Source organism: Phoca vitulina, unplaced genomic scaffold (genome assembly GCF_004348235.1).
Source record: "Phoca vitulina isolate PV1807 unplaced genomic scaffold, GSC_HSeal_1.0 scaffold16, whole genome shotgun sequence".
NCBI lineage: Eukaryota > Metazoa > Chordata > Mammalia > Carnivora > Phocidae > Phoca > Phoca vitulina.
The window spans coordinates 11,896,805-11,914,886 of NW_022589719.1; the positions used below are offsets into that span (position 1 = coordinate 11,896,805).

Here is an 18,082-nt window from a genome sequence, read left to right on the forward strand (position 1 = left end):
CAGCCTGACAACAACGCTTGTATAAATCAGCCCTTACGAACCATCGAGACTTCCTCACCACTTGAAACGGTACACAAACCTCCTCCAAGTGACATTTTCCCTCCTATTTAACATTCAGAGCAGAGCTAAGAGATATTTTAAATATTTAAATCCAGTTTCTCGGGGCGCCTGGGTGGCTCAGTCGTTAGGCGTCTGCCTTCGGCTCAGGTCATGATCCCAGGGTCCTGGGATCGAGCCCACATGTCCATGTCAGGTTCTCTGCTCAGCAGGAAGCCTGCTTCTCCCTCTCCCACTCCCCCTTCTTGTGTTCCCTCTCTAGCTGTGTTTCTCTCTGTCAAATAAATAAATAAAACCTTTAAAAAAATAAATCCAGTTTCTCACAACAGTTTGGAGAGAACACAGTCCAAAAACTCCACAATTTTACTGACCCCTACCACTTGGAAGATGATTTTTCAGCATGACTTTCATTCCTGCTTCAACACACACACACACACACACACACACACACACACACACACAGGAACTGTATTTTCATAGACCATCTCAATCAGACTATATAAGAAATCTCTGGATCTCTCCTTACATGTGTCTGGTATTGAGGTGATGGTTTATCAGAATCCCAATTTCATCTAACTCGCTGGGTTCGCTGTTCTCACAGACTTGGCTCTCTGGCCGGAAACTGCTGTTAGATACCAAGAACATCTGTCGCAGATCCACATGAGACGAGCCCTGCCCAGGAAAGATGGAGCAGGTGCTTTGCAGCCCGGATTCCTAAGGGCTCCTACCCAGCTTGCTTGCACACTCTTGAATCTGAAAAAGTTTACTCAACTATGCTCAATTACATAAAAAAAAAAAAAACTGTCCTCCCTAAAACACCAGGATCAAGCACGGGGGCTCTTAAGATTAAGATGTCCCCTGCTTCTCCAGCTGAAACGGAGGCTTGCAGGTGTGAAGGCTGTGTGCCTAATCATCTTTTCCACAGGTCCCACCCTCCAAACGAATGTTAGTAACACCACAAAGTATTTCAAGGTGAAGACACAAAGGAAAATCCTTGTAATATTCATGGAATCACACTCATTCTCAAAGAAATTTTGAAGTCAGAGGCATTATTGCTAAAAAGTTCCGAAAAGGAAGAAATTCAAAATGGAGACATCTGACACAGAACAAGACTTGAAAAAAATGTTCAGGAATGCCATCCACGTTCTTTTATTCTATTTTTTTTTAAGATTTACTTATTTATTTTAGAGAGAGTAGGGGGAGGGGCAGAGGGAGAGGGAGAAAGAAACCCAAGCAGTCTTGGCCCTGAGCTCAGGGCCTCATGCGGGGCTCGATCTCATGACCCTGAGATCAGACCTGAGCTGAAACCGAGAGTTGGATGCTTAACTGACTGCACCACCCAGGCACCCCTGTTATCTACATTCTTGAAGAAAGGGTTAGCTCTTTTTTCCAAAAGTCAATCTTCTCCAAAATTAATTTTTAAACGTGATGCAATCCCCTCAGAATTCTAATTAAGACTTAAAAAATAAACTTGTTATTTTAGAATTGTTTTAGATTTACAGAAAAATTTCTAAGATAATATAGACAGTTACCATATATCTCATGCCCAGGTTCCTCTCTTACTCACATCTCACTCACAAATGCACAAATGAGTGCATTTGTCACAATTAACAAACCAATATTGACAAAGACTTTCTTTTTTCTTTTATTTTGTTTTTAGAGAGAGAGAGTGCCTGTGCATGAGCAAGGGTGGTGAGGAGCAGAGGGAGAGGGAGAGAGAGAATCTTAAGAAGGCTCCACGCCCAGTGTGAAGCCGGATGGTGCTGAGATCATGACCTGAACCAAAATCAAGTCAGACACTTAACCAACTGAGCCACCCAAGCACCCCAATAAAGACTTTCTTTGAAATTAACAAGAGGAATCTAAAAGTCATCTTGAAGAATGAACAAGAGATAATAGCCAGAATTAGTTTGAAAAAAGAAATACAATGCTAGGAAACTTTTCTATCAGATATTTAAAGAGTCTATAAAATTAGGGCTAAGAAAATAGCCTGATACTTGGCAAAAAGAACCAGACTGATCAAAAGAAGAGGGTAAAGCATGTAGAAATGGACCCAAGGAATTTGATAGGTTCCAAGGATTGATAAAGGAAATATTTGAAGTTAATGATGAAAGACTGGATTATTCAAAATAGTTTGGGGATACTGGCTAGTCCTCTAGAAACAAATCAAGGTGGAATCAAATTGCCAAATAAATTCAAGATGAACTAAATGTTTAAATATAAAAAGTAAATTTAAAAATATAGCAAGAAATACCAATAAATAAGTAAATTTTTTTTTAAATCTTGGGAAAATCTTTTTAGACACGATACTAAGGCCAAAAACTTGAAACCATAAAACAAAAACTGATCACTTTTACTATAAAAGTAGAAATTTCTGACAGGAAAAGACAAAACCATTAAGAGTCAAAATAAAATCAGAGAAAATACTTGTAGTACATAGGACAACCAAAGGGTTAATATCCTTATAAACAAAGAGCCCTTGCAGATCAACAGTTATTGGATGACCTATCCCAGCTCTTAGCTACCCAGTGGCCAGTTACCCATGGAGCCTCTTCTCGCTCAAGGACAGTGTTCCAGCATATTCTATCCTCTCCCACCAACTTTTTCCCTCTTCTTGATCATTCTCATCAGTAAACAAAAAGGCAGGTATTTCTCTCTAAATATAAGTAAATAAAGCAAAACACTAAGAAACCACCTTCTCCTGACATTCTATCCTCATTGAGCTAGAACCCCATTTCTTTGCTCCTTTTTGCAGCAAAACTCCATGCAAGCGTCTTTGTACAAGTGCCTCCAGTTTATCCCCTCCTAGGATCTCTTAAACCCATCTCTATCAGGCTTTCCCCCTCTCCCTCTAATCTTCCCAGAGACAACTACAGTTACTAGTTCGGTAAATGTTTCCAGGAGTTTCTCTCTGCGGATATAAACATATCCTAATAAAAATTAGTGATCACTGGGTGGTAAGGTAACAGATACCTCTTTTCCTTTATGATGTTTTGGGATGGGTTTGATGTTTTAAATACATAGTAAGCCTGTGTTACTTTTATAATCAAGGGGGTAAGAGTTGTTTTCATTTTGATAAAGTCACCATCTTAGCCTTAGGAACATTATATTTGTGGCTTTGCTTTTAAAATAAAAAGTTAGAGGGCGCCTGGGTGGCTCAGTCAGCTAAGTGTCTGCCTTTGGCTCAGGTCATGATCCCGGGGTCCTGGGATGAAGTCGGGCATTGGGTTCCCTGCTCAGTGGGGAGTCTGCTTCTCCCTCTCCCTCTACCCCTCCCCCCTGCTTGTGTTCTCTCTCAAATAAAAAATTCTTTAAAAAAAATAAACAAAAATAAAGAGTTAAAAATAAAGCTAGAGTAAATGAACTTTTTCAATTTTAATAAGAAAAAAAACCTACTCAAATATGCAACAGACCCTCAATTCAGAGAAGTGTTTAATCAGATGACTTTTTACTAGTGTAGCTTCCATGTCAATATTTTCCTAGCTGGAGGTTATGATTTTTTTTCTTGGGTAAATAATAGGAAGAAGGATTCATGGTGAGTAGAGGGTCTCAGAAGGGTACAAGATGGGATCACAGACATGAGAGGTGCAAAATATTCCTTTAGGTCATGAAAGACATCCACCACACACCTATTACACTTCTCCCCCTCCAACACACACACACACACACACACAAACACCTTTATCAACAGGCTAGAACCCTACTTCATCTTTCTGTGCTGAGTCCATCATCCTCCCCACATCCATCTTGGTCCCTTCACCACCACCTTCCTTTTCTATCTTTCCTACTTGGTCTCTTTGTATTTCTGATCTGAACAAACCTGTCATTTCCCCTCACCTTTACAAGATGAAAATGACTCCTTGCTTAAAATAAATAGAGACATAGTGTAGAGATGATGTCTATAAAGGCCAAAGTAGTTTTTTAAATGAAATATTTTTTAACAAGTTAAGAATATTTTCAAAACACTCTCTTGATAGTTGAAATACAGAACTTGACAATGGCTTACAGAAGTTGAAGCCCAATCATTTGCTAGAGAAAAGAAAAGGACACAAATGTACATGTATGCATAGAAAAAGGTCTAGGGGCCCCTGGGTGACTCAGCTGGTTAAGTGTCCGACTCCTGCTTTTGGTTCAGGTCCTGATATCAGGGTTGTGAGATGGAGCCCTGCTTTGGGTGCTGGTGTGGAGCCTGCTTTGGATTCTCTCTCTCCCTCTGCCCCTCACCATGCGCCCCCATACACTTAGAAAAAAGTCTAAGTGTATGCAACATAATATTAACAGTAATTTCATCTGAACTACTGGGGGAAGGGGGGAGTTTCCTTCCCTGTATAGTTGTATTTTCTAGGTGTTCTATAATTTATATGGATTACTTAATTTAAAAAGTTATATATATTAATTGAATACATGCCCAAAGAGAAAAGGGTGGGAAAGGTGAACAGCCAAGGAGAGTTGAAACAAGTAGCACGGAAGTGAGAGCTGAGGGCAAAGAAATTAAGTCCACTCCAGATGCGAGGAACAGGAGACACAGCTCAGAATCAGTCTCCGTCCGACCCCGCCAACCCAGGAGTCCCGTGTTTGTCTTGGCAGTATGGCTAACAGATCCAAGCGGAATCCAAGGGATGACAAAGAACTACTTTCCTGGCATAAAGGTAACCATTTTTAAAAGGAGAAATTAACAAAGTTTTGCTGGGGGTGGAGCTGGAGGATTTCACTCAGGAATGCTGATATTCACAGAACTATTTCTCTCCACCTTTGCTCTGCATCCGAAGCTCCAGGAGCCACTTAAAAGCAGGCTATCTATTTTCAAGAAGTAAATCTCTTGGACGAATACCTTATGTTTATGAGCTGGAATGGGAAGGTGCTGGGCTGTGTATTGGAACTCCCAGCCAAAGAAGACAGTTATCTCTTTTGGCACAGGTTCTCAGGGATGAGACCATGTCTAGCGGGGATTTTCTCCAGATTCGACAGCCTTGGCCCTACCAAAACGCGCGGCTTTGTTTTCACCATACATCACTCATCGTGAGTCTTTCGTTTTTCCTTTCAACCATCCACAGGTCAAATACTGTGTGTTCCCAACAGTCTGTGAACTTCTTGGACCAGCAAAGGGACATTCATTCTGCTCAGCACTCCTTTAACATTTCTATTGTGTTTGATTTCCCACTCCCCCTGCCCAACTCCCCAGAGAATAACTTCTTCCTTGTTTTAATAACTTGGACCACAGTCAAGGTTGATGTGTTACTCCATTTTGCAGGATATTTTCTTCAGAAGAGACAAAACAGAGACTAACGGAGTAGCTGCGGCTTGTGAGCAGATTTAGGAAATCAGTGGCCGTTAAGAACACACAGGAAAGGCTTTTAAAGAAATAAAAATCAGGCAACGAATGCAAAAGCACCATAAACAGAATTATTCATAAAGGTGGACTAATGCTTAGAAGGAATCCCTGGCAATTTTCTCTCCCAGTGACCCACTTAAAAAATCTAGTTTCATTTGTGAGTGATGAAAAGGGTCAGAGTTAAGAAAGTGGGTTCATAAAGTACCTTCTCTGACTTAAACTGAAATATAATACTCTCCCATTTGAGGTCATAAAAGTAGTTCTGATCCCAATGGGCACACAGAGATCAGAAAATGAATAGGAGAGAGGAGTAAATCAGGGGCTAAAGTATCTCCTCCTCCCCATTATATCATGTTTTCATCTCATCTTGCCCATGCTCTCCCTAAAAATCCCATCCCCACCCATTGTAATAACACCGCTCCTTGACATCTAATGAAAGATGTCTCCAAGGACCTGCTTAGGACACAAGGAAAAAACCCGATTCTTTTTTAAGTAAAATTTTTGAGGAAAAAAGACATGAACAAATATTTAATGGGGGTTTATCTGAAGCTCATGATCTTTTTAATAAAAAAAATTGGGATAATGTCTCATTTTTATGAATGATATGGAAATTATCTTTTTTCTCCAAAACATAAGGCAAACCTCCAGTTTTTCTGTTCCATATCTACTGTGTCACCATGATTTTTCTTACCATTGACTTCAAATAGTATCAAGACACTAGCTATGGATTTAAGTTAAAAAAAAAAAAAAAGCTATCTTTCTTCATGGAATATTTTTACTCAAATATATTTTCCATATTAACAGTGTTTTCATACCATGACAAAAGGAAGTGAATATGGCATCAGAGAGAAGGATGACGCCTACCCAGATTGTGTCTCCCCTGGAGAAGAGCCCAATTTTCTACTGGAACAACAGATTCAACTGAATTCAGTTCTAGGAAGTTCAGGAGCTTGGAGGAAAGAGCTAAGGATTAGCCATTTTTAAGAGCCATAAGAGAGGCAGACTGTGGGTCATGACACATCAGTGGGTTGTAATGTCAATCTCCACATCACAACAAGCATTTTATAGTTCACACTGGCTCAGCGAAGAGCCTGCTTCTCCCTCTCCCTCTGCTGCTCCCCCTGCTTATGCACTCACGTGCTCTCTCTCTCTCTCTCTGTCAAATGAATAAATAAAATCTTTAAAAATAAATAAATTAAAAATAAAGTTCACGTTGCTATGTGAACTTGGATTAGGTGGCTTAGTCTCTCCACCCTCCTCATCTGAAAGATGGACATACCCTACTATCCTAGAATTGTCACGAGGTCAAAGGAGAAAACATACGTAAAGCCCCTTACACGGGGCCCAATAATGTTAGCATCCACCCTTAGATAAATTGTCAAATCATAAATGGAAGCAGACATTAGTTGACTTACAATACATTGTAAAGGGATAAATCTGCAGAGTGAGAGAAGATGTTAGTAAATTATACAATTGCAACCTTGTTCTCCAAAGAGTTGCTCTTCTGTAGGACTACCTATTAGAGACATTTTATCCTTTTCATTCAGCTTTCTGAATAAAAATAGTATTCAAGAAATACATTTTGGTTTCAGAAATCCTTTTCCAAAATGTAAGCACCAGACTAATAAAAACTCTTCTAGTTTCTTTCTTCCTTAAAGTGGATTGAACAAAACAAACTATTCACATTTTGTGCTTTATCTTCACAATACAACTTCTGATTCCTCAGCAAGTGACTAATATCATGTGTCTAAAGACCTTAAAAGGTATCAAAATTATCTCAACTATGGAAAGACCCAGAATCAAACACATGCCAAGATTCCGTATCTGTAATTTTTGTAATTAAGCAAACAAACCTTGTACTCCGACATGAAGAAATTTTAAAAATTGAAACATACTACTCACTTCACAATCAAGTTATATCTGTTCTTGGCATTTAATGTGGAGACAGTTTCTGAATTCTGAGAAGAAGAGAGAGAAGAAAAGGAAGGGATCCAGAAAGAAAGGGTAAGAGCAAGAAGCCAAGAAACATCAGACAAGTTGAGAGTAGGTAGAAAGACAAAATGCTGAAATTGTCAGCAGCCCCTTGGGCACAAGTGTGGAGAGAAAAAATTCAAATCAACAGGCTTTTTGGGTCTAGAGAGAGGAAGTTGAGATTTGGATAAAATAGCAGAAAAAATGGGGGCTGGGGGTGGAAAGAAGGATCTAACAGTAAGTCCTGGAAGATTGAAAAACAACTCTGCTGATCACTGAAGGATGATACAAAAGCCAGGACTGAGCCAACAAAAGAAAGAAGGATGAGAAGAAGGAGACCAATTCTGGTGTTCATGCAGAGAAAATAAAGTCAAAAGAAATAGCTACAGAAATGTCCCAGGGTGCAGCCTATAGGGCTGGGGAAGGCACAGATGTTTGAGAACAACAAAAAAAAAGTTTTTGTAAGAATTCCGTCTACGGATTTGAGGTAAAAATTAAGTTCTCCCTGAGAGATTTAAAAGCAAATAGAGAAAAAGCAAGTTATATATGCCTGAAAGATGTGACTGATCTAACAGGAAGATGTATAATACCACAAATTTAGTGTTTGGTAAAACATTCCAGAGGAAATGAGCAGGACTCCTAGTACCTCGTTGTAAAAGCTGTCTTCTAGGAGTATGTTGATGAGAAATGTCACCACCTCCGTTTTTGCCCACAATATGTCTACACCAAATAAGAGGCAGAGAGGGAGAGAGGGAAAGAGAGAGAGAGAGGGAGGGAGAGATCCTTCCCATCCCATTGCACCAACTGCTACCCTGATTACCCACTGTCAATGCTAACTCCTGCATCGCCCCAGGCGCCAGTCAACAAGGCCTACATCATTGGCTTTGCCATCATCGTATCGTCCACTCACTTGCTCTGCCCTTCTGTCCATTTCACTGAGCTGGAGCTCCCAGCAGCAACTCTAGAAGAGAAGAAGAGGTGGGGAATGGGGAATGGAGCATGCGTGGCTCTCGCAAGCTCCCAGATCCCAGAATCCAGTGAGAAGCCACTAATACACAGAGATGTGAAGCTAGTTGTCTCGTCCAGAGTGTTGGACTTAGTCTCCAGTGCCACTGGGTGGAAGGCACCATAGGGAGGCTGGAAAGAGCCTCTGCTTTGGAATTAGATCCAGGCTTGGAATCCCACCTCTACCACTTAATATGATGTGAACTTGGGAAGTGACTTAACTTTCTGAGCTTGATTTGCTTATTTGTAGAAAACAGGGTAACCATACCTAAGCCTTACAGTATTGTTAGGAAGAGTAAGTGAGGGGACTGAGAAAAGCACCTGCTACATTACGGGGACGTCACTGGAGTCATATCCTAATGCCCATTGACTCAGACTTGAGAAAGCAAACAGTGAGTTCTTGTACTGTTGAAAGCAAGTCCCACCTGTTTGCCTTTTAAAATTTCCAGGTGCAAAGAATCTCCCCTGCCTATGTTGTGTTCTCCCCGTTGTGACTGTCTACAGAGCATGAAGAAAACCCGTTGGCACAACCAGGTATGAGCACATCTGACTCAAGAGTGTCCCAATCGTCAGCACTCAAATACGAATTTGGATCCCGGGCATTATAAACTGAAAGTATTTCTCGACAAGATAATGTAATAGTTAACATCTGCGATATCAGTAACAAAACAAACATTAAATGAGGTTGAACTGACACAATTTTGAAGAACTCTAAAACACTCAATAAGTAAAGGCCAAATTACTTTTTCTCAATAGTCTCAACTCCCTTGTTCCGGACACACACAAAAATCCCCTATTTATATTCCTGAAAATTTAATACTGAACGCAACCCACCAACTGGGGGAAGGAGGAAAGCAGCTTAGTTCTACAGAGAGCCATGACTATTTTTCTAAAACTGCATTTTCTTCGTGAGTTATAAGCGCCTTTAAAATGGTTCGAACAGGTGTACGTTTTTGTTGAAGGGCAATGGAACAGAGAAAACCTTACCCCTTTAAAGTGGCTCCTAAGTTCATCTGATTCCAGGTCATGCATTCAAGCTGGGAGGTCATTTGGTATAAATTGTCACTGTTAGAAAAACATCCAGAATTAGAAACACATAACTACAAAGAAATATACAATTATTTCTTCAAAAAGCAATGGGTTTTACCTTTTCTTTGCAGCGAAAGCCTCCGTGTTTTCCAAAATGACAGAATATTGTGAGTCTGAAATGATTTTCATTTCATCCCACTGATTCCTGCACAGTTAGTTATTCACTTCACACAGAGCAGGAAGGATGTGAGAGTAATCTGGAAGCCTTTAAAAAAACCTTAGTATAGCAAACACTGAAGTTTCTGAAAAGGTATTAAACCTTTCAGGGGAAGAGGCTAAAGGGAGTGGAACCCTTAAAAGGCAACACAGGTTGGATAACTCAACATTAAAGTTAAAAGCCTGGAGCTGAAAGTAAAAAGACGGCAGATTAATTATTCGTGAAAAGGCCATTAAGTTGTTTTAATCAAAAGGACATGTATCATGTGGATTATGAGGGTCTGAAAAGTCAAAGAGTGATGGGTGGTGGATGGTCTAATACTCAAGGATGTGACAAGCAAAAGAAAGAGGATGGTAAAGTCTATGCACAACTGAAGGAATTCCTCTTTAGAAATTGTATAATCCTGGTACAAGTCGAATGGAGTTTAAAAAAAAAAAAAGCCCCAGCCCCAGTTCTATCAAGCTCTAAGAAGGAAAAATAATGGATGATCATTTACATTAAGACCCCAAAGGACAAAGTACCCTACATGTAAACCAACCAAAAGTTGTTCTCTCCTCTCCTCTTATATTTATCTCATTCCTAGAAAAGCAGCACATAAATCAATTAGCAGAAAACTCCTTAATTACCAAGCTCTATGGGGAAGACATTCAGTCCTGAACTGAAATGGTTAATTATGAAATTTGAGACCCAAGAGATGAATGGGCTGTCTTCAAACCCTTGGTCTAAACACATTACAGAGGAATACCTTTCCTCTGCCTTCATGGAAGCAGAGAAAGAGAGCAGCTTGCAACATCTAACATGCGATATCAGACCCCAAACCTAGAAATCTCCATCTTGTGGTGGCATGCCTTCGGATTGCTTCCTCGGGCAGAGGCAACACCCAATTTTAATTAAGAGAAGGTTTTGTCAGGCCAGCCAAACTGGGAACTTGTGGAGAGGACAAGGAAATCACGGCAACTCGGGATTAATGGATGCTGTGCTCCTTCTAGGCATAGCTTGATAAATCATGGCAGAGTGCCTCTGCCGTTCGTATAATCACTCTGAAAGTGATTTGGAACTCCTTCGTGGCGGGCACACAGGATAAGGAGAAAATCAGATTCCAGGAGGGAATTTTACGTATGAAATGTGAAGTGACTTCAAGCTCGAAGTATGGTGTCCTTTCATTAGTCAGTGTATATCTGGACCCCATCATTCATCCTCAGGTCTGACTGGCTATTATGCTACTACAATATCCTACATATCAATGAAAAAAAAAATGATTAGTTTCTCCTGCAGCTTCTCTATTTGCACTAGCGGCCCGTGCTGGTCCGTGCCACTACGTTTCGCAATTCCACAAATTCTTGCTGTAAGGCCGATGTAATTAATTTCTGAAGGACCCCCAATTTTTATTAGAAGTGCCAGCCCTGCTGCATTTAACACAGAAGAGTTTCTTGAACTTTCTTTGGGCTGACAGCTCATTAATAAGCAGCCTCCTCCACAATCTCTACTGGTTTTTGTTCTCTCGCGCCTTTTCATCAAGCAATCCATTTATTAATCTTGCCATTAATCTCAGCCAACAGGCATTGTATTCCCCAGGCAGCTCTGTATTTTTGTCACTGATTTTTAAAAAATTGTTCACCAACTAAAATCACTCAGCTCCGGTTGACAATTTTCCTAGGCCCTATTGAGATGTGGGATCTTTCTGAAATTATTTCATCCTTGCATAAGACTAAGATCATAATTTTCAACAGGGCCGATGAGAAGTAAGATGAGGGACAGAAGTTTGTGCACATGGGTCAGTGAGTGCCAAATATCTAACTTTGTGATTTAGGAATTTTCTCACAGACTTAAAGAATAGTCCAGTAGATTCCTAAGGGTCTCTATAAGGAAGTACCCCAAAGAGAAAATATTTTTAAGGCCATTTTCTCAGCCCCCAGAAAGCAAACTTTCTCAAATATACTGTCTATGTCTTACATACATGTATCTTCCTAGTGTGTGCTTCACAAATATTCTATACTGCACAATATGAGAGCTACTGCTCAGACACAGTTATTGAGCACTTGAAATATGGCTAGTGCCATACACTGAAATAAGATTTTGACTATTTTTTAAAAGATTTTATGTATTTATTTGACAGAGAGAAAGAGAGAGGACGAGCTGGGGGAGGGGCAGAGAAGCAGATTCCCCACTGAGCACAGAGATGAACATGGGGCTTGATCCCAGCACCCTGGGATCATGACCTGAGCCAAAGTCAGATGCTTAACCGACTGAGCCACCTAGGCACCCCAAAATTTTGACTATTTAAAAATAGAATATTTTAAAAATTAATTTCACTGTCTTATTTTTTTAATGCAGCTACTAACAAATTCCAAATTATATATATATATATATATATATATATATATATATATATATATATGGGCTTGCATTGGTTTTACTGGACAGCACTGCTCTATAAGTTTTAGGACCTTGAGCCAATCAGTTCAGTTCTCTGTACCTCAGTTTTCTCATCTGCCAAATGGAAATCTTTTTTTTTTAATTTTATTTATTTATTTGACAGAGAAGACACAGCGAGAGAGGGAACACAAGCAGGGGGAGTGAGAGAGGGAGAAGCAGGCTTCCCGCCGAGCAGGGAGCCCAATGCGGGGTTCAATCCCAGGACCCTGGGATCATGACCTGAGCCGAAGGCAGACGCTTAATGACTGAGCCACACAGGCGCCCCTGCCAAATGGAAATCTTAATCTCAATCAGTCTAACTTTACAGGAATATTGTAAAGCCCTAAAAGTAGCTCTTTGATAATATAATATCAGATAATACATTTTAGATATATATCAGATAATACATTTTAATTTTTTCTAATCTATCAAATTTTGCACAGTACTTTTCACACATCCTCAATATGCCCCACAACTTTGCGAGGCAGGTATGGTTATGATCCCCATTTATCAGAGGACGACTGGGGCTCACAGAAGTGCCTTGCGCCTGCTTGCCTGATACCCCCACCCCACCTGCCGCACCCCTCTGAAGGCATCCTGGCATCATTTGGCCTCCCAGCTCATCTTCTACTACTTAAAGAACAGTAGTCATAACGTAACAATAATACAGACAAGTCTGGAGGTGAAAGAGAACACGCTCCAGGAAGCAAGGTGACCTTCTCTGTCTCCAGAAAGTTCTAAGATGCAAGATGCCCGACACATCCTTTTCAGCTAACTAAGAATAGTATGCCAAGATCACAGGAGGAACTCCACTTCTTGTTTTAGTCGTCCTGATAGCTCAGCTTGCAAATCCTCGTGAGGGGAGAGAAGATGGGAAGGGTGATAGGGCAGACGGACTTTTGGAAAATCTCCAAGCTACGAATAGGTTTCCTGAGTCCCGTGATAGGATCGGCGCACCATTTTAACCACATCCTGCCTTCTTGCTGGCTGGGGTTCTTCGGGGGTCTGGCCAGTCAGCTTGGCTGGCACAACCTCTTCACTGGAAGTCAGTGACAGCATGACAGCAACTGCTGTCGGGGAGGAGACAGAACGTGAACCCGAGCTAAAAATACTGGGCCCGAGCATGCTCCAGCTCTGATCGCTTTGGGCAATCGGTCAACACCCAGCTTTCATCACGAAAACCCACAAAAAGAGGCAGCACTGGTCCAGGAATATATGGCCTCTGACAAATAACGCATCTAATTATTAAGTAACCACTGTAGGTGTCGACCACTTCATTCCCAGAGGAGATCAGATAAGCAGGTGGTTTGGCTCAAAGCAAACCACAGTGGTCACGTAGGCATTTCAGCTCCCCGTCTGACTCCGTCTGTTCGGAAGTGAACTCTGAAATCGCAGGCTGCCAAAATATATTCCAAAAGTCATGGTATCCTTTATATTTTTTAAGTTAGATTTTTTTTTAAGGCCCCTTGTTTCCTACGTAAGAAATGTTTGAAGTTGGAAGCAAGGGAGAGAGGAAAGAAACTTCTATAACTGGGATTAATGCAAGTTGGAGTAAAATAAAAGGAAGTCAGTCCTAGCAAAAAGAGGAACTTAAAAGGAAATCGGTAGTAGATCATATAGAGTTTGTTTTGGCCTGGACTGCAGTATTACTGAGTTCTTGACCTCCACACAAAAATAAAGGAGGGGGAAAAAAGCCCTCAGCTATTATCTGGGCTGGGACTCCCCCACTCTTCAAATGCATGTGTAATTCAAGTACATTTTCATCTTTGAGTGTGTTTACTATATTCAGCAGAACAAGGTAGAAAAGTTCATGTCACCACTGGCACAGAGCTGTTGAACCTGGTTGAGGTTGGGGTTACCTCTGCCAGATGGTGGTTGGCTGGCAAAGGAGCACTTTGGTGGACGTCAAGAGTTTCCCCCACGAGATCGAAGGAAAAAAAAGAAAGAATGAGAAAAGAAAATGCCGACCAAGAAAAATGCAGATGTAGCTGGCACCTGTGATCAGAATTCATGATGGCCAACTTTTGCTTCAACAGCTCTGCCCCACACCAGCAGAGAGGCCTCTGTGGGTTCCCCCCCACCTGATAACCAGGACTCAGGCACCGAGGCTGCAGCCAGCCCTTTTCCTGTGTTCTTCCCTCCAAGGCGCCATGGAGGCTGCCTGTTGAGAAATTTCTGCCCAGCAGGCCATGGTGAATAATTATTTTACAGTCAATCTCTTGGTATTGTTATTTCTCTCAAGCTCACCAGTTAACCAAAGAAAACCCCACTGGGGATTCAACTTCTATTAATAAACACTTGGTCAGCACAAAAGTTGCAGGAATATTTGAAACTAGATTTTTCCCCCTCCCTGGAGACAAGTCCATTTCAAGCCTTTGGTTGTGATAACACTGTCCACCCCTGGAAACCACTTCAGACTTTCTGCCTTCGTGCCTCCCGATGTGGGAAACAAATACTAGTATTGTCTTAAGGGAGACTTTACACCATGTAAAGTGTACGTAGATACACAAGTGAAAAGAGGCATTCTCAGTTGTCATTTTATTTCCTTGGGCATGAGCTGTTCCTCTGATTCATGTCTAAGTGGAAGGCCAACCTCAATGGTAGATAATGTACTTCCCGCTGACCTGGATTCCCCAGAAACTCTAGGGCTGCTACGGAAGTCTCTCTCACATGAAAAACCTCCACTGTCAACCAAAAAGCCTCCACTGTCAACCGCATCATTTGTGAATCATCAACATTCAATTAAGAATATTTGAATCAGCAGTTACTGCTTCCCAAGGTGGAGCAGTTTTACCTACTAGGAGGTGAAAGGAAATAGGCTCGTTTAAATTGGTAGCACAGTTGCTAAAGAAGGATGTACAAACCTAATGAAAGAGTTAATATCTAAATATCTTTAAAAAATAACGTGTGGGGAATATTTTTCAAACACAGGGGCACAGAACTCCTTTTCAAAGTAGCTGTGAATATCAACCCATGAACTGGGCAGAGTCAGGGATGCGGGGCTCCAAGGAGGTCCGCAAGAAGAGATGGCAGAGGGCTTTGTGAAAGAAGATTCCAAGGAAGTGAGCAGGGAAGACACTGCTAGCCGCCTGTTCTAGGTAGAAGTCAGGACAAATCTGTGCCTAGTGAGAGTGGACTCACTACCCTCTCCCCTCAGGAGAGCGGGAGGTCCAACCTCCCTGGAACCTTGCCTCTGAGCACAATCACGGTGGCCCCAGAAGCAGTCGTTCTTCCTGGGTCTGGACGGATGGGAAGAAAAGTCTTCAGGTGTCTGGACTGAACTTTACCCCCAAGAGTTCACACCCAGTGGTTAAGGCAAAGCTAGAGGAGTCTGAGGTCTGAAGGACAGACAGCTGCTTTGTGAGTGAGGGCTTCAGGAGAAAGCTCAAGTTGCTTCTGACAATACTCACCAGGAAGAATACTGCCCCCAATCCATTAAGGGCTTTCTATTGAAAGTTATGGATAAAACTAATGGATAATGGGATTTCTTTCGTAACTGGGAAATAAAGACCTTTCTCTAGTGAGACCCCGGACAGATGCCACCTTTGGAAATAAAATGGCATTTCTTTATCAGGAGACGTGGCAGGGTGAAGTGGGTAAGAGGAGGGATTCTGAAACCTCACTACCTGAACTCGAATACCAGCTCTGTCCCTTACTGTGTCATACTGGGCTAAGTCACCTCCCAGGGCCTCCTCTGTAAAATGGGGATGATAATCTATTGCCTGCCTCCAAGAGTCATGTGGATTAAAGAAGTCAATACTTGTAAAGTGCCTAGAATGGTGTGTGGATGAAGTAAGTCTATGTAAGCATTTGCTCTGCATATTTATCAGCAACAGTACTGGTAAGACTGTATAAGGGGAACATTCCAGGTGGGGGGCTGCTGAGTGTCCTGGAATCCCTCCATGATTCAGAGCACAGATGGGTTTTGAAGTCAGAGAGACTGAGGATCAAGTCCTGGTCTTGATTCTGACTTGCTGTGTGACTTAAGCAAGTTATTTCGAGTCTCTGAACCTATTTCCTCTTCAGTAGAGTGGAGATTAGAGTACCTACTTCACAAAGTAATCAGAAGAATTAAATGAATGAACTGAGTGAAGCACTTAGTACCGTGTCCAGCACATAGTCAGCATGCAATAAATCCTCATTGTTTACTCATGTTTCACCCAGCTATGATCACTGGGTCCCCGAGGGGCTGAAATCTGGTTTCTGAAACCTCAGTGACCTTTAGACAGAACTCTATCCACCTTCAAAATGGAGGATGGCAGAGAGGATGGGGAAAACCATCTCCTATCACTTCCTATAAGTTGACTGGGGACATTTTCCATTCACTATTGTTCATACCTACACACAAATGTGCACAGCTGTAATTCCTCAGATCTGTTACCTGAGAGAGGAGAGAGAATCACTGGACAGTTCTCTCCTAACAAGGAGAGAATTTTGAGAATTTCCTCAAAGCAAATTCACATTGTTCACTGCTTATTTAATATCAGTATATGTACCATTACCTTTATTTCATGCTGGGAAGGAAGACTAAATTCAAGATTGGAGAGACAGAAGCTTTGGAAGGGCAGCGGGGAAGAGGCTGGGCAGGCTGCCCCAGGGGGTCAAGTGCAACAAGGCAAACGAAAAAAATACAAGCAAGTCTTTCCCAGGAGGTCCCAATTTTAGACAGAAGGGAATGGAGCCAGGGACCAAAGAAGCACCACTGAGTATCTAAAACCCAAATGTTAAGCCATTAAGTGATTAAAATTTAGTCTTGTTTCCTATGCTTTTTCAAACATTGCATTCATAAAAGCAGTTCAATACCCTTTCAAACTTTTTTTCATGAATAAGAAAGAAGGAAATGACATAACTGCAGTAATGTCAATGCATAGAACCAATTTTAAAACATCCCTACACCTGTTCATTCATCATTACTGCAGGGGAAGTACCTGACCTTTGAAAAGTGACTAGAAATGTTATGAATTGAGGGTGAGTGGAATTTCAAAGACAGTACAAACTTCAAGGGAGCAAACTTTTTTCCTACAGGAGTCACAAATTCTTGCTTAGATGTTATTGCTTAGAAATTTTCTCTAACAGAAGAAAATGCTATTTTTGTGACATAAATATAAAAATTGAGAAGCCAAAAAAAGTTCCAATTATGTAGAAAGAAGAAAGGGATAAGCATTTCCAAAAGATGAACCTGACAAAATTGCTTTATGTAGTGGACAATCAGAAGCTGGATTAGAAATGTGAGAATTTTACCTATAAAATGCAATCCAAGTGACTTTTCCTACTTCTGTGGCAACCACAAATCCAGCCCTAGGGCAAAATCCACCACAGGGACTCAGTTTCAGAACTGCTGTTAAACCAGTGGCTGTGATCACTTTATACCCACCCCCTCTTTCTAGGCTGCTCAGCCCCTCTGATGGCCCCTTCCTAGTGTCGCTCGAGGCTTGGGAGAGAGGAGAGTAAGAAATGTGTGTACCTGTGTCTCTTTTGAACTAGACTCCAATGCCTCCCAGACCCCAACCCCCAAGGAGATATCCCAGCACATCTAAACAGCACCCACTCCAGCGTCAAGGTCTTCCTTTCTACCTGGGGTAAGGCTCCAACCAGGACTAAAGAGGGAGGAGTGAGCCAAAGTCATACCATGGGGAACCATCCCAACTACACCCCCAGTGGCTACTCCAATAACAGCAATGGCACTCTGGCAATGGCAGGAAGAGTTCCTCAAGAATGGCAATGGTCCTGCCACCAGTTTTGCTGGGTGGGAGTGGGAGTGTTCACAACAGAGAATGGTTGTGGGTTCTGCACCCATTCCAGTGATGGGACCCACCAAGGGGAAGCCCAGAGACTGTGGGCTTGGGACAGGACACTGGGACTGAGGTGCCAAAGAACAGAACTGGATTCTAGCTAGTGACAAAAGAAAGATGAGGAGGTGTGGTCATTCTACCTCTCTCTCTGCAACCTTCATGCATTTCTTTGTTCCTTCTCGCTCAAAGAAAGAAAGGAAGGAAAGGGAAGGGGAAAGGAAGGGAAGGGAAGGGAAGGGAAGGGAAGGGAAGGGAAGGGAAGGG

At 41.7% G+C, this 18,082-nt stretch overlaps 1 protein-coding gene across 2 annotated transcripts in view; it reads right to left on the reverse strand.

Annotated features, from left to right (window-relative positions):
• Positions 1–18,082, reverse strand: part of WT1 (WT1 transcription factor) — a 41,544-nt gene that overhangs the window by 19,631 nt on the left and 3,831 nt on the right. The window contains exons 4-5 of one of the 2 annotated variants that reach the window (XM_032414861.1): positions 9,353–9,430; positions 8,271–8,321 (exon numbers count right to left, since the gene is read on the reverse strand). In XM_032414861.1, coding sequence (XP_032270752.1) covers positions 8,271–8,321; positions 9,353–9,430 — 129 coding nt within the window. The remainder of the gene's footprint in view (positions 1–8,270; positions 8,322–9,352; positions 9,431–18,082) is intronic. The other variant, XM_032414862.1, reaches the window with a different exon arrangement.